General features: G+C 39.8%; 1 protein-coding gene across 4 annotated transcripts in view; it reads left to right on the top strand.

Moving 5' to 3' along the window:
- Positions 1–17,264, top strand: part of CFAP43 (cilia and flagella associated protein 43) — an 83,694-nt gene that overhangs the window by 43,233 nt on the left and 23,197 nt on the right. For 3 of the 4 annotated variants that reach the window (XR_006654825.2, XM_045191538.3, XM_045191540.3), the window contains 8 exons: positions 438–579; positions 2,999–3,100; positions 3,831–3,908; positions 9,050–9,175; positions 13,232–13,336; positions 14,397–14,513; positions 15,188–15,415; positions 16,825–17,031. Coding sequence is in view for 3 of the 4 variants with exons in the window: in XM_045191538.3 (XP_045047473.2) it covers positions 438–579; positions 2,999–3,100; positions 3,831–3,908; positions 9,050–9,175; positions 13,232–13,336; positions 14,397–14,513; positions 15,188–15,415; positions 16,825–17,031 (1,105 nt within the window). In the remaining variant the exon portion in view is untranslated. The remainder of the gene's footprint in view (positions 1–437; positions 580–2,998; positions 3,101–3,830; positions 3,909–9,049; positions 9,176–13,231; positions 13,337–14,396; positions 14,514–15,187; positions 15,416–16,824; positions 17,032–17,264) is intronic. The other variant, XM_045191539.3, reaches the window with a different exon arrangement.

Consider the following 17,264-nt stretch of genomic DNA (forward strand, 5'->3'; position numbering starts at 1 on the left):
ACGTTCCCAAAGTTCTGAGAGGCTCTGGTGTATTGAGTGGAGATGGGGACTGAGAGGGTTGAATGGGCTAATGGGATAATGTACGAGCGGGGTATGTAGGTAAAGCAGTGCAGCACCTAGTGCACTTGAAGGGCTCAACCAGAGTAGCGGCTCTCCTGGGCCGTGGCCAAGGCAGATGTAGAGCACATGTAGCGTAAGGGTATGGGGACAGCGTGAGGACAGGGTCACCCAAATAAGCGAAGGGGCTTGTCGTATCCTGGAGCCCATGAACAGGCTCTCCTCTAAGAAGCAGAGCCCTCATAACTACAGGGCAGTGCAGAGAATTGTCCATGTATTTCTTTGTGGAGAAGTGGTTGCATATCTGGAAATAATACCCCTAAATGTGACTTCTTACAATTGTGGTTCTATAGCCCGTGTGTTTTCTTTTTTTAATACAGGAAGTTTGGAGGAAACTTAGCCAGTGAGATTCTTGAATATAGCCAGCAACTTTTAACTTTTCTGAGCAACACCTTGGAGGAGGAGAATAGTTATTTAAGAATAAGACAAAGCGATTCCTCAGGACCGGAACCTGAACACACAGTTGAGTTCCAATACAGTTTTCTTCTCCTTATGGCGACATAAGAAATGTCCAAATCTGTAAAGAATTTTTATGAGAGTTTATTTGAGCCAAATTGACCATTGCCAGGAAGCCAGATCTCACCGTAACGCTCCACCGATGACAGTTTCACAGTTTATTTTATGTGTTGTGAATTAGGGAGGGAACTAAGGAAGGTCACATGAAAGTAAGAGAGAGCAAGGCGGGGACTGGATTACAGAATGGTTGACAAGACTATGTGCTCTGTTGAGGGTGGTTACGCGTATTTCAAAAGTGTGTTGACCTAGATCACAAAAACCATGGACAGGGCTTGCTCAAGACAAAGATAATTTTTTTTACTAAAAAAGTTATATGCCTGGGGCGTGACTACCCACCATACCCTTCCCGTTTAGGAATTTATGACCACATCATTCTGTGAGGTTACTTTCCATGGAACCCCTTTTTATCCCACTTGCTTTTTTTCTTTTTGAATCAGCTATCAGTTTGCAGTTTTCTTTAAGCAGGTATTCAATAATTTTTCTCTTTATTTCTCAAAAAAGAGCATGAGCTACATCTGAGAGAAAATATTCAGGCTTTCTCAAAGCAATGGCAAATATTATACCTCAGATCTTATTTAAACCATAACACAAAATTCAGGCTTGCCTGGAAAAAAATCTTACTACCAATTGTGGTGCTTGGTCAAAGTAGTCTCTCTTTTGTACTTTCATGTCACATATACTATTTAGGAAGTGCCTAGCCACAGAATAACATTCATTCATTCAGTCATTTAACAAACATTTATCAAGCACCTACAAAATGCTAGGTCGTGGGGAGTGTAGGAATGAACAAGATAGAAAAAGTTTCTGCTTGCAGGAAGCTTGCATTCTAATTAAGGGCTGGCAGTGAGCAGAGGGAGAGCTAAACAAGCAAATAAATAAGAAAAAATAGAGAGTAACAAGATCTATTTAGTGAATAAAAATGGCTTGGTATGATAGCGTATGTCTGGAATGGCCTCTCCAAGGAGAAGATGTTTAAGCTGAGACCTAAATTAAACAAGGGTACCAGCATGCAACATGGGGCAGAAGTACTCCGGGCAGAGGGAGAAAAGAGCTTCACTTGGCTGAGGACCTAAAAAAGGCTGTGCAGTGAAAGGAGGCAAGACAGAGAGTGGTAGGAGATGAGGTCCTCAAGGTGGGAAAAGGCTTTGTAAACCGGGAAGAGTTCAGATTTGATTTTACATTTAATGAGGACCTATTAAAGTGTCATGAAGAGAGAATTTATAAGATCTTATTTACATGTTTGAAATGATTACTTCCTGGTGTATGGAGAATGCATCTGTGGGGGATAAGAGTGGAAGCAGGGAGATTAGTTACGAGGCTATGGCAGAGGTCCAGATAACAAGGGTGGAGGTGGAGGAGTGTTGTGGAGAGGAGGTGGTAGACTCCAGGTAGGTTTTTGAGTTAGAGTTGACAGAACTCACTGGTGGATTAGAGAGAGAGAGACTTCTAGAGTTTTTACTTGAACAACTGTGCAGGAGATGATAGTATTTGTGAAGATGGGGAAGACTGGGCCAGGGAGCCACTGTGGGGAGAAAGAAGAGAACCTGAAATCAGTTACTCACACCAACCTTGAGAAGCCAAGAGAAGATACCAGGTAGGCCATTGTATAGATGAGCCTTGATTTCTGGGAGAGGCCAGGACTGGAAATGCTGATTTGAGAGTCAGGGCATGTGGATGGAGTTTAAGGCCATAAAACCAGGTGAAGTCATCACGGAAAAGTGAATGGTAAGAAAGAGAGGGGACCAGGACAGAGCATCTTCTAGAGATCCAGGAGAAGAATTTGGGGAGGCAGAGGAGACTGAGAAGGGGCAGCCCATGAGGTTACAGGGTCCAGGAGAGTGTGACATCCAAAATTCTCAAGACATTTTGCTGCAAAGAGAGGACAGGAAAGGGGTAGTAGATAAGGGGGTTGTGGTAGTCAGTGGAGAGTAGCTTTCCTAGGACAGGAGATACCAGTACACATTTGGGAAAGATTCAGTGAAAGGGAGAAATGGATGATGCAGAAAGGCAATGGGAGTTTTTTTTAAGTGTAAAGGCCTTGAGAAGGTAGAAAAAATTAAGATCCTAAGTACAGGCCTTGATAGGCAGGAGTTTTCGGTCTGCAGGAACAGGAAGAAGGCAGAGAGTGATTTGGTGAACATGTGACCTATCTGATCATTTTTTTCTCAGTGGAAAGTGTAGCTGATGTAAGGACAGACTGGTAGGAATTAAATTAATAAAATATTACATCTTGGATAGGCAAAATGTTTGGTACTATTTTTAAAAAATACGAGAAGTTCAAAGGGATTCAAAACAACTATGTAAAGTAGCATGGGAGAGAAACCTGATGAATTTTAAATTTAAGAAATATCTGTCTTTTTCTAAGATAAATGAGAATATGCGTTTAAGCATTGACTCATCGCAAGAGGAATTAGTCCAAGCTAATAATACGAAGGAAATTCCCTGGATACAAGAAAAAAGCCAAGAGGTATTTATAAAACATGGTTTGAAATAAGGCTTTGCAAGTGTGCCAGATAGATTAGTTTCCCATGAAACCTGTTGGAAAGTTAGAAAGTAGCACGAGATACTACTTGGCAGAGCATTCCATTGTACAAGTGTAACTTTCCAGAAAGCAAACAAACACCCTAAACATAGCCCAATCTTTTAGATTAAGTTATATGACCTTTAAGAACTGTTCTTAAGCTAACATGAAACCCAACAAAGCTGTCCACATAAGCCAAAGCAATGAATGAATTGTGATACCTCATGGTGGAGGGAGTTTGGGGGCAGCTGCAGTTGAGTAGGAAAAGGTGGTCCAGGAGAAGGGACATCCTGGCTTCAGATGTGCAGAAAGGTGACAAAGGTAGTATTGCAGTAGCTCATGTCTGGATTTAGCCTGCTCATCCAGTCTCACTCAAGTCCCCAGTAAAACAGCAGACTGATTTTCCTTTGTCAACTATTCTCTATTTAATTTTTTACTGCTTAATTATTTTCTTTGCACTGGCCTTATAATTGACTAAAACTACTATGTTGCTTCAGTCAACGTAATAGCAATTGAGTAAGGTATTGCAGTGGTGTTAAAAAATTTTGTTTCTAGAGAAGCGCTTTCTACTATGTATCTGTCTATGTGTATATGTGTATGTGTGGATGTAGGTATGTGTGTGCCTACACATATCATTTCTCTTGCCTGTTTAAGTGAAATACTTGTCCCATTTCAGGCCATCAAAAAGGAGGTTAAACTGTTTTCCGACAAAAGGAAAGAGATAAAAAAAGGAATCAGAGCACTTGCTAAAACTGTAAGTGTTATGATTTCATACACTAATACATTTGACCCTCCATTTAAATTTACTCTTTGAACTTCACTTTGTTCAATATAGCCTGAGGAGCTATATCCATTTTTTTCCTGCCTGTATGTCAGCTCAGTTTTCTGGGGTGCTTCAACAAAGTAGAACTGTTACTGCGTCACACTATGTGTAAACAGCCATTTTTCTTCTCTACGTCTTCTCCAAATACTGTCTTATTTTTTTATAATTATTTTAATCAAAGTTGTATGTTTACAATTTTACAAATCAAGTAATGAGTTACATAATTAAAAGTAATATTTTAAAGCAGCACCTCCCCTACTTTTTTTTGTTATGATTCCTGTACTCTGAAGGTAACTGTTTACAATTCTTTTAGTTTTTCTGTTTGGCTATTTGCCTCCACCTTTCTAAATAGTTTTCTTCATACTGCTATCTCTTGATATTTCTCTTTTGACACTAACTATGGGCTTCCAACTATTGAAGATGAGTCTCTAGGTTCTTTTACACTCCCACCCATCATTACAGCATATACATAAATTCATACTTAATACGCACACTACTGTCGTTCTCTAAATATTCTTCAAAGCTGATTCACATGGCATATTATAATTCCATTTCCATTTTTACAATTTTATTTTTCCTGGAATTAATGATTGCCTAGTCAAACTCTCTGAAAATGCTTTTTAAAAAAAAAACAACAAAACCTTCTCAGTACAAATACCTGAGGAAATCAGGCTGTCAGAACTTTAAAAAAAATTTATTTTTGCGACCTCCCTTCTAGAGTTTTCTTTCCACCTTCCAGCTCCAGTCTAAGCACTCTGCTCTCTAGACCAGGCACACAGTTGCTGTGCTAGGGACTTCTCTTGTCCATCCTCCCAGGAAATCTCACCTGCCTCCTGAGTCGGAGCCTCTGTTTTGGGGTTCTCACGGATTTTCCTTTGTTTTCTTGGTATGTACTTGCAGTAGCTTCCTAAGCAGGACTGCTGTGTTGTCCCATGCTTGGGAACATCATTTATCACGTGGCCGTGCTTCAAACCTACCATTTAAATGTAATACAATGTGAGTGGCCCCTCCCCCTAGGGTTGTACATTGCTTTGGTTCTTGAGAAAGAGTACACAGGAGCTACAGTTTTTGAGACTTGGTTTTTCTTAAAATGTCTTTATTCCACTCACATACTCATTTGCGAGTTTGCTCCAATGTTTTCTAGCTTTCAGTATTTGCTTTAACGAGTGCAGTGCTTTCTGATTCCCAGTTCTTTGTAGATAACCAGATTTTTCTCTCTGGAACCTTATAGAATCCTTTCCTAACTCCTGCTGTTTGGAAATTTCACAATCATGCACCTTGAGATGTCTGATGGATATTCTTGGTTTGTTGGTACACACATGCTTTCCACCCTTTTCCCCCTGTTCTGAGCCTGGCCTTTGTGGGTGGCGTCAGTGGCCTCTCTTGCCTCTGGCTTCTGTTTGGGTTTAGCCACTGAGTAGTATCAGAGGAGATCAGAGGGCAGGAGCCGATTAGGGTCAGGGGTTTTATTCCTCCGGAGTGCTCTCTGTGGTGTCGTGAGTTGGCAGTGACTGCCAACCCTCTCCTGTAGCTACAGACCTCTTCAGGTTTCAGTAACCACTCCTCACCCTTGCCCTTCAGACATAGGAGTGGTGTCAGTTTCCTGTGTTTGCTAGCCTGAGATGCTTTATCACGCCTTGCAGTTTCCCTTACCCTTTTTTTAAAATTTTTATTGTTATTCAATTACAGTTGTATGCCTTTTCTCCCCATCCCTCCACCCCACCCCAGCTGAGCCCATCTCCCTCCCCCACCTCCACCCTCCCCCTTGATTTTGTCCATGTGTCCTTTATAGTAGTTCCTGTAATCCTTACCCTTTTTTTAAAGTGTCTCTCCCCAGTTACCCCATTCGAGTATGCGGTCTGTTTCCTACCAGGACCCTAATTTTTAAAAATGTATTTATTTTGAGAGACAAAATCAATTGAGAGAAATATCAATTTGTTGTTTCAGTTATTTTTGCTTTATAGGTTGCTTCTTATATGTGTCCTGACTGGGGATTGAACCTGCAACTTGGTGTATTAGGGCAACACTCTAACCAACTGAGCTACCCAGCCAGGCCAAGGACCCTAGTTTGTATGTTTGGGTTTTTTTTCTCTTTTATGTGCTGAGTATTGGTGAGCACTTTCATTAAGAAACCTGTCTTTAAGTTCTGGTTGTTCTTAAATTTTTCTTTGTTAATTTCCTCCCCTTTGTTTTATTTTCCTGATCATAATGAGGTTGAGCATCTTTTTATAACTCTAAAGACTATTATATTTCCTCTTCTGTGAATTCCCTGTTCATATCCTTTGCCTATTTTTTCTATTGGGTTGTTAGTCTTTTTCTTTTTTATTGTAGGAGTTCTTTATTTTCATTATTAACATATTTATTTTTAGGTTTAGCTAAGCTGCGATAATAACTAAACTACAAAAACCATAATGGCATATAGATGAGAAATTTCTTTTCTTTCTCAAAAAACAGTCCTGGGTGGATGTTCGAGTCAGCAGCTGCACTGTTCCATGCAGTCATTCAGAGGCCTAGGCTGGTGGTACTCTGCTAACTTCCCCGATGGCTGCTAAGGTTGTGTTGCTTATCTCATCCCAGGCAACTGGAAGCGGAAAAGAGCAAGGAGGTGTGCTTCAGACAAATCTAGAGATGGCCCTTATTACCTGATTGAATCACATGAAATTGCTGTTTTATATGGTTCAACCTAATATACTACAAATATTTTCTGTCTTCTCTCAACTTTTATAATGCGCCTTTTTAAATGCAGACTTTAAAATTTATGACCCAAGTGTATTGATCATTTTATTTATAGCTTTTGTTCTTGTGTCTGATTTTAAAAGGGCTTCCAAAATCTTGTATATTTTCTTCTAATACTCCTTTATTTCACCCGTAATTTATTTTCATGCATGGTATGAGGTGTGGATCTAATGTCACTTTTTTCAAATAGCCCATTTCGCCAGTGTTTTCTGTTGAATATGTCATCCTTTCTCCACTGATTTGCAGCTCCTCCTCTATCAGCCCCTGGAATCCCATGTATACGAGATTGTTTCTGGACTCTCTGCTCTGAAATTGAGTATTGATCTTTTCCTGAGCTAATTCCAAACTATTTTGATTGTTATAGCTTCATAAAAGATTTTTATGTCTTAAAACTAATTCTGTCTTTGCTCGTCTTTTACAAAAAAAGTTGGATTTTTATGCACAGTTTTTCATATGAATTTTAAAGTCCGCTTGTCACGCTCCATGAAAGCTTTGATTTGATTTTAATTTGAGAATGGATTGTTTATAATATGATTTGGGGAGGAATTTATATGATGAATATTTATACATTTAATATACACATTTATAATATAAATTTTATACAATAACATGCACTATGTAAACATGTATCTATTCAATTTTTTAAAAATATTCTTTAGTAAAGTTTTGTAGTCTAAAAGTGACTACAATTTTCTTATTAAGGTTATTTTAGGTATCTTATAGGTTGTTTTGCTTTTGTGAAAGGAGTATTTTTCTATTACATTTTCTAATTGGTTATTACTGGTATATATGAATATTACTCACTTTATATATGATCACCTTGCTGAATTCTCTTTTAAGTTCTACTATTTGATCACTTGATTTTCTTGGATTGTCTAGGTACACTATTGTACCTTCTGAAAATCACATGTCTCTTCTTTATCAATCTTTATACTTCATTTCTTTTTCTTGTCATATGGCCAGAGCTTCTAATATAATAGCGGTCATGGCAGCGGCCATGTTTGTCTTCTTCCGAACCTTCACAGGAATGCTACTAACTGTTAAGTGTGATGCTTGCTGCGGCATCTGTCCCTTGTGACTTAAGAGTTTTTATTGTGCATTTTATTTTGAAATTGGTCAGATTCCTTGTCTTCCTCAGATGGACATTTGTCATTTTAAGCAGTACACCAGATACCATTTGCTAATATTTTATTTAGGACTTTTGTATCTCTATTTGTAAGTAATATTGGTCTAATTTCCTTGTACTTTCTTTGTCTAATTAGGATATCAGGGTTATACTAGCCTTATCAAGTATTTTCAGTAGTTTTCTACATTTTTCCCACTCTCTGGTACAGTTTGTATAAAACGGGCATTCTTCTGTCTTTAATATTTGGTTAAAAAGTAAACGACCCATACCCCTACACACAGATAAAACCATCTGTGCAGGCGTTGATTCTTTCCTACTGTTTTAAGTTCTTCTGTGGTCATTAGTCTTACTAGGTTTTCTATTTTTTTTCAAGTATAGATTTTATCAATTATATTTTCTTAGAAAAGTATCCATCTCATCTAGATTTTCAAATATATAACATAAAGTTATATAATCTAATTTCAAGTCTCTTAATTTTTTGTTATTGCTTTCTCTTTATTCCTAATGTTGTATATGTATGCCTTGTATATTTTTATCTTACTTTCCAATAGCATTTCTATTTTATTATTATAGTATGGTTTTTGTTTATTTGACTAATAGTAAAAGAACATTACATATAATTTATACTTATACATTTAATTAATTTAGGATTTTACCAATTTGGAATTTTATTCATTTTTTCCCTACATTGTTGAGGTTTATTTGTCCTCATTTTGTTATTTTTTATTGAAAACTTGGTTTATTTCCTATTGTTTTTTATTATGCATGTCAGGCCATAAATATTCCTCTGGGTACCATCACTCTGACTACATTGCATTGATTTTGATATGCAGTTTTCTCATTATTGCTTTTCTCATAAGCTTGTTGAGGTTATCTTTGAGGCCTGGAGTCTAGTCAATTTTGGTGAATGTTCCATGTGTGTTTGTAAAGAATGATATTTTATACACCTAAATATCGATAATTACTCTCTATCATTTCATGAAGTGATGAATTTCTACATTTTGTTGTTGTTTATAGATGAATGAATTTTTAAAGATTAAGCCTTAAAACTTAAATAATCACTATAAGCACATAACCTAATTCCTTACTGTGTATATTTAAATAAACGCACCATCTTTTTTTTTATTGATTTCTATCTAAGAGTTGGAAAACCATGTCTTTAAAGTTTAAGTCTTCCTGTGTGAGCATCCTTTCCTATTTTAAAATTCAGGTTCTCAATATGATGGAAGAAAATGAAACGGTAGATAACATTGCAAAACTAGAGCAACGGGAATTTGGCCTGGATCTTGAGGAACTGGAAAGGCTTCAAAATGAAAGTGAAGAAGAAGTGACAAAGGTGTGGAAAAATCTGACTTAAGCACCATAACGAAGGAAGTAAAGAGAAAATAGGAAGGAAAACTTTCCTAGAATTATGCAAATAAAACAAAAACTTGCCCAGCACGATGTGAACAAAGCAAACCCAGTGTGTGTGAGTGGAAAGAGGCAGAGAATTGCTGAAGCAGGGGGTTCAGGGAAAGAAGAGCATCCAGGCCAGCCAGACATCTGATGTTTGTCTTTCCTGCATGACGTTTATACCAAACATCTCCCACCACCCATGCGTTTGAACAGTTTTAGAAATCCCCTCAGCTCCTGTCAACTGTGGACACTCTGGTTTAATAATCTCTTAATTAGAGTGGAAATCGTTCTCCCTCTACTCACTGATTCTTCTGTTCTTTGAGCACCGTCTACCCTATGGCCACTCTGGAAAGTGTTAGAGAAGACTAGCAACTACCATGTGTATCTTCTCCTGTCTCAGCTCACTATCCCAGCTCCTGTGACCATCATATAATGTGGTTTCAATAGCTTCGTCATCATCACACAGTTTTTATTATACTTGAGTCTGGCATCCACAACAGAATCCCAAATATCATCTCTCCAGTTTAGAGAAAAGCATAAACCGAAACCTCTGCATTAGTAGATACTATACGTGTATTAATTCAGCCTTTGCATCTTCTGGTGGCAGGCACATCACATTGTTTACTCATATTGATTTTATTTTAGGTAAAAGCCCCAGTTGTTTTATACAGGAGGTTCTTAAGCTACCTCTTTCTCAACATGCACAGTACATTTGAATTTTTGACTGTGCATGTATGAACACATTTTCCCCTCTGAAGAAGAAAATGAAATATAGCTGGATTCAGGGACAATTAAGTGAATGACAGTTGGTTAAACAGCTACACAAAAAGAGACTATTTGATGTCTCTAGGAGAGAAGTCCCCAATGATACTCATCAGGATTCTGTCCTGTTAAATATGTTTATTAATAACTGGAGTGAAGACGCAGAAATGAGGCAGATTTGTTGTCTAACTGGTGATATAAAACTGAGAATAAGAGGAAATATATTGGATAATAGAATCAGGATCCAAAGGACCTCAACAGGCTGACTCAGGGAGATAAATTTTACCTGAATTATCATTCACCTATCCATCAGTTCATTTTGCAACAGTCATTGCATACCTGTTCCATGCCAGACGCTATTGCAGGTGCTGAGAATACAGTGAATAAAATAGATAGGTCCTGCCCTGGCCAGTGTGGCTCACTTGGTGAGAGCATCGTCCTGTAAACCAAAATGCTGCAGGTTTGATTCCCGGGCAGGGCATATATCTAGGTTTCAGGTTCATCCTGGTTATGGCTCATGTGAGAGGCATCTGATGGATGCTTATCTCTCACCTCGATGTTTCTTTCCCTCTCTTTCTCCCTCTGTTCCCCTCTCTCTAAAATCAATAAGCATGTCCACAGGTGAGTATTAAAAAAAAAAAAACAGATCCCACGTACATGGGGCTGATCTAGCAACAAACTGGATGCTGTGATAGATGTGGGAGACCTACTTCTGTGGTCAGAGATCACTTTCAAGGGGTGTCCTTTCAGTGGGGAGCTAAAGGAAGTGAGGGAGCTGGCTATGTAAAGTTCTGGGGAAAGAGAACATCGGGGCAATGGGAGCAGCAAGAGCAAAGGCCCTGAGGCAGACGTGGCTTCGAGTGTTGCAGGAAGAGAAAGGCCAGAAAGGTTGTAACACAGTGGACAGGAGAGAGCCTCACTGAATGATGTGGGAGAGGTAGGCAGAGGCCAGCTCTCAAGTCCTTGTATATCATAGTAAAGAATTTGGCCTTTGTTATTAAAAATGCAATGGGAAGCTATTAGAGATGATCACATTTATTATAACCAATAAGCACCAAATTAGGGGCTTTTTGGATGTTATTTGTTGTTGTAACAATCCAAAAAGATAGAATTTTTTCTTCACCACTTGCAGAAACTGAGGCTTCAGACCTAGTGCCACGTGGCTAAGAGCCCACGACTTGGATCTGAGTCCGGAAGTGCCAGTCTGCCCACCAGGCTTCACCCGGGCTCTTTCTCCTAGCCCTGGCTTCACTCAGGCCTGGAATGACCCTTCCTATTCTGGAACCAGGTTCTCCCAGACCTTTCAGCTGGACCACTCTGCACTGAGTCTGGGTTGCGTGCCTGTTTCCATCCTCACTCGAGCATTGCTTCTGTCTCCAAACTCACATCTGACCACCTGGCCCATGAACCTGAGCCTGTGGCCTGCTGACCTACTGACCACTGATGAACCCACCCTGCTCACCTCACCCTCACCCTGTGCTTCTGCAGCATATCCCCCCTCCACCCCTCCCTTGCTGCTTATCAAATTCCTGCACATCTCTCGTGAAGCCTCCTGATCCTCTGGGGCAGGCTTTGGTGCAGATAAAGGCTCTCTGTATGTTCATTTCCCTCACGTTGTTTCTCTCTCCTGAGCAATGGGGGTTTGAAGAGATATCAGCCCCAAAATGAATGTGAGAACAGAACCAGATGGCCCGGCACAGAACAGTGTTAGCAGATGGCATCATAAACCCAGCTGGCTTTTAGCACATTTGGGAGCAGAATACTGGTCTATAGGAAGAGTTAGTGGCACCTACCAGTCAGGGATCCCAGTCCTAAAGGTACCAGGCTACTAGCCATCCTTGGCCATGATCTCAACAACATGGGAAATACCGAAGCCCAGGCAGTAGACAACCTGGACACGGTATTGGGGACGGAGTCTGGAGGGGCAGATCCAGGAGCCTCAGCGGTGGAGAGGGGAGGGCTGGGAATCAGGCAGGTTCTGACAATGGATGTGCCAAAACAGCTGTTCATTTAAAACTTACCATTTAAAATAATTTAAAACAGTATGAGCTATTATCGATGGATAAAAATAAAAAAGTAAAATGCAAATTAAGCAAAGTATTTGTTCAGGCAGTAAATAAGCTAAACATAAATAAAGGAATAAGTGAATGAATAAATAATAAGACTTTCTAATCTGGTGGTGGGAGAGAAGTGTTACTTTTAGCTAGTTTGCTAATAATTCTGCCAACAAAGTACACAAAATTTTCTGAAGAGAATCCTAAGGACGAAAGATTGTTGGGCCAAACTTCCATACCAGCTCTTTTGGCAAACTTTATTAAAATAAGAGTACTTAGTCACTTAAATATTAACTAAAAGGATTACTTAAAGCAGATAAAACCAATTGAGGTAACACATAATGTTTCTAAACAAGAAAAGGTAAATTACGTGGTCCCCAACAGTAGTAGAGTTAAATAATAGAAGAATTAAATGCAGTAAAGACCCCCAAGACAAAGGTCACAAACTAGCACTTTAAATATGCATTGACAAGAATTTAACCAATGTTTAGATATCTGGCAGTTTCATAACATTACAAATTTCATGCTTTTTTTAAAAAAGACTCTATCTATTTATTTTTAGACAGAAGTGAAGGGATGGAGAAAGAGAGGGAGAGAAACATCAATGTGTGGTTGCCCCTCACATACCCCCCACTAGGGACCTGGCCTGCAACCCACGCATGTGCCCTGACTGGGAATCGAACCAGCGACGCTTTGGTTCGCAGGCTGGCGCTCAATCCACTGAGCCACACCAGCCAGGGCTCATACTTTTTTAATGAAACAGGGAGACTTGACACAGTGCACTCGCTTCCCCACCCTGCACCAACTGGCCAGATGCTGTGACAACGTCCACGTGAACTATCCAACCCACCACAGCTGTAGGACTGTCCACACACCCACCTGGGCTTGTGTGTAGGACCTGCCTGCCTTTAGAGGTGCTGTGTCAACACCTTTGTTCTCAAGGAAGGGAGTCCTAGGCCTCCAGGCTAAATTTCAGGAAAGGTTCTCAAAGACAGGGGAGTATTCCCACCAAAGTGCGTCTCAGTGCAGAGCAGCAAGCACTATGTGTTGGGGAAAGAAGACCGAACTCTACCACTATGTAGAGTTCGACTGTGCAGACTGGTTAGGGAATTTAGAAATGAGATTTTTTTTAAGAGGCCACATTTTCATTTTTATTTTTCCCTTCATCTATGTTCTTCAAGATAAGAAAAGACGTGGAGATGCATAACCTAGCCAAGGGTTATTTGACTGAGATTATTAAAGAAGAATGCTGGAATTCAATGGCTGTGAAAGGACGTTCTCTTAAGGTAACAGATACAACTCCTGACATAAGAAGGCACTACGCCTGAACTTAGCCAATGAGACTTTTCATTGATAGTCTCATGGCAGAAAAATTTTTAAAAATATTTTTAAGGAAACCTTTATACAAAAAGGCCTTCGAAGCACGCCTCGCCCCTTCCTGTGCTGAATTCTACCTAGATGCGTCACTTTTTCTTGTCTCATCCTTCCCTCTCTGCTCAGTCCCTGTGTCCTTCTAAGCTAGCATCTCTTCAGATTTGTCTTAACACCTCTTTCCTCTATGATACCACCTGCATCCAGGTCTTAATATGTTTCAGAAAGTCATTCACCATCCACACAGACTGAAAACTAAACGTAATGTTCTTCACATTTCTTCCTGTGCCTGCCTTCACATTTTCTAAAGGACTGTTTTCCATGCTTTTTCATTGAGATTCCTCCCAACACTATTTCCCTGTTTGTGTAGAGTGACCAAAAGTCCCAGTTTATACCTGTGGTCCTAGAGTAACTGCTAACAGTACCCTCTTCACTTATAAATATGCCCCCTACCCCATTTGGTTAATAAAGTACATGGTCAGACTACATTTGTGGGACTGTGTGTTGCTTAAAATCGGAGTTTTTCAAAGGTGGCATGTTTGGGGCTGGATAACTCTTTGTTGTGGGGCTGTCCCATGGAGTGTAGGATGCTTCGCAATATCCCTGGCCTCTATCTACTAGACCCCAGTCGCATCCAATGTCCCCATTAGTAAAAATCCAAAATATTTCCAGACATTGCCAAATGTTCCTGAGGACCTGGGGTGGGGGCGGGGGGAAGGGCAAGCAAAATCACTCCTAGTTGAGAACCACTACTCTAGAAGTAAATTCTTCACAAAAGCACAGCATTTTTTATACAAAGTTTACACCAGTGCTAATGGAATATGTTGTTTTATTTTAAAGAAAGATTCCATTTTCTATTTTATTCATTCATGATAACCTGTGAGTTCTTTGTAATCAAGGAAAACACCCCCCACCCCATTCCAGATACACACACTTGTACTAAAAATGCATCTATTTTATGTTTTTTCCAACAAGGGCTTTCACATCCCCTATGTGGTTGAGAACTTCCCAATGAAAGAACGCACGGATGAAGAGCTGAAAGAAGTGAATAGAGTTTTGCAGCATAAGAAGATCGAAACAGAGTGTTTTAAGGTACAATTTTAAGTTTGAAACGGAGTGTTTATATAAGTAATGTGCTTTATTTCAAGGTCTCCTTCACACAGATTTGAGTTGGGATACAATTTAGGACAAGTTTAGATGTTGTTTGTATCTATATTTTCATTGCTTGCTGATCTGTAGAACACATCCTAGTGAACATGGGAACCAAACCGCACAGTCAAGGAGCCTGTGCCCTACACAGCAGTTGCTAGCCTTTAAATATGAGGGTATGCTTTAAAAAATGAGTTCTGGGGTTTTGTTCTTGTCCTACTCAGAAGCTGTCTTCATCCACCGATACTTTTTATCTTCTCTTATCTCTTGAGAGATTGTATTTTAAGATAATTGACCAAAGATGAAGACAAGGTATGTTTTTTTAATGCTTAAGTTCCAACAAACACTCAACATATTTACCTATAGCTGTCATCCTGGCAGCAAAATACTAATGAGGACAATTTTTACCCTTCTGACTTAACCACAGTTTATCAGTTTCCAAGGCTTTAATCTCTTCTGCAGCAGTTTCAACATCTATTCATCCCTTTGAATTCTGTTGTTGACAAGACAGTTTATCACCTTAAAGTGATTGTTGAAATAATTAAGTTGTCACAAGATCACCCTTTAGAGAATTCTTATTATTGCAGAACTTCCATGTCATCTTTTTCTATATTTAGCTACGGAAAGAAATTATAGAGGTTCAGTCTGCTATTACCATGGTTAAAAAGCATCATGAAGAAGAAGAGGAAGAGGAGGAAGAAGATGTGGCAGTGAGAGACACCAACTTGCCCAATTACCTGCTTGGCAGTCTGAGTACTGATTTTGGGGTCCCTGCCTCTTTGTTGTCAAGCCAATTGGAACTTCATTCCAGAGAGGAGAAAATCAACCAAATAATATTACTGAAAGTGGGTGAATTTTTCTCTTTATCCCTGATAATCTCTAAAAATCCCCATGAGGTGTGTTACAAAGGCTCATATTGAATCTCATGCCAATTGAATGATGTCTTTGTAGTACACAGAGAAATACCCGGATGGCTAGCATCCCTGATGCTTAAGCAGACCTTGTGTACAAGAGTTGCTTTTGTCCATTTGGATTGGGTTCTGTCATAACAGGTTTTCTAAACACCCTGCACAGGCTGACACCCCAAACAAACCATTCTTCTACTTGGATCTTCAGTAAGCTCAACGATAAAAGAATTCCTTGAATGCCATCTTTCAGGAAACCCAGATGTCAGTTAGGACCTCCTTGTACAATAAAGGTGTGATTGCTTGTCTATGCCCTTAACCTGGGGAAATACATTTTCCTCTCTAAGATTTGTGTAACTTCTGGGGCTCAGGCGTAAGGGGCAGCACCCCTCAGGCTCTAAGCTCATACTCCTTCCTTTCTACCACACAAGCGAGTCTCAGAACATGTCTGTGCGTGCCTACTGAAGGCTTTTGAAAACACAGTGACGGAGACTACACCAATACGAATGGTCTGAATTTCATGTTGGCCATCCCTGATCCTAAGATCCTCCAGCCATGTCTGCAGTTTGAGAGCTAACCTCCTGCCACGCTCCTCTGCTCTCTCTTCCTCTCTTTTTCTCTTCCTCCCCTCCAACCCCTGAAACTCCTGTGTATGTATACTAAGAACTGTTTAGTTACAGCCTTTGTTGCTCAGCTTCTGCTGAACTATGCCCTCAAGGTCTCACTTGCCTACTGCTTTATTAAGCCATCTTCCTACAAAAAGGTAATTTCAGCCCAAGAGAAATTCTGGTGCCTATAGTTAAGGTCATTATCCCACCCTGCTTTAATGGTTTCATCTTCAGTAGGACAGATAAATAGACTGAACTCCGGTGGTCAATGAAAGGCCGCTTTGAATTGACCCACTGTCCCCAGCATAGGTGGGAACAATCCATTTCGACCCATTGCCACCTTAGTAATTAGCCAGCTTGCACCCCCTTCCTACCTGAGAATAACTTGACTGGATATAGGAACAATATTGTGCGTGGTTGTACCTTCTGGTAGATTCTTCAAACAATCTCTAAAAGCCACTGTTCATCACCTACCTCAGCATTTACCACCGTAACTGCATGCTGAGTTATAACTTTCATTTTGGGAAGTAGGTTGTGGTATAACAGTTGTTGCCTTATTCCTACATGTGGTGGGATGGCACTGGAGGTTACAGAACCAAGAAGTGACTTCACGGAAACAGTATTTTAGAAAAATTAATTTACTGACCCTTGTAAAATGATTTTGGAGGGAAAGTAAAACTGTGGGATCATGTTGCCAGCAAAGATATGTGTTGTGTATTCAGTAACATATTGATATTTCAGGATATCATTTACAAGGTAAAAACTGTTTTCAATAATGAGTTTGATGCTGCCTATAAACAAAAAGAATTTGAAATTGCACGTGTGAAGGAAAGAAATGTAAGAATTCAAGAAATTATTTTAGATCTGGAATTGGAAGAATCAGTCTGGCAACCAGAATTTGAGGACTGTGAGAAGCCCGAGAAAACCCTTGTGGTGGAAGACAGTGAGGTACGGGCAAGCAACATCACCCTCATTTCTCATGGCTCTTTCCCAGCCGCTTGTTTATTCGTCTTGTTTGCACTACTGGAAGTGACTATATTTGGTAGCATACTCAGTTACAAGTATCAAAAACAGTTGACATACCCTCAGCAATAGTAAGAATTTCTTTTATAAATCCCAAGGAGCTCGGGGAAGAGTTGGATACCAAACCTAGAAAGAAGCAGGATTGTCAGAAGTTGTTC

Source organism: Desmodus rotundus, chromosome 4 (assembly GCF_022682495.2).
Source record: "Desmodus rotundus isolate HL8 chromosome 4, HLdesRot8A.1, whole genome shotgun sequence".
NCBI classification, from domain to species: domain Eukaryota; kingdom Metazoa; phylum Chordata; class Mammalia; order Chiroptera; family Phyllostomidae; genus Desmodus; species Desmodus rotundus.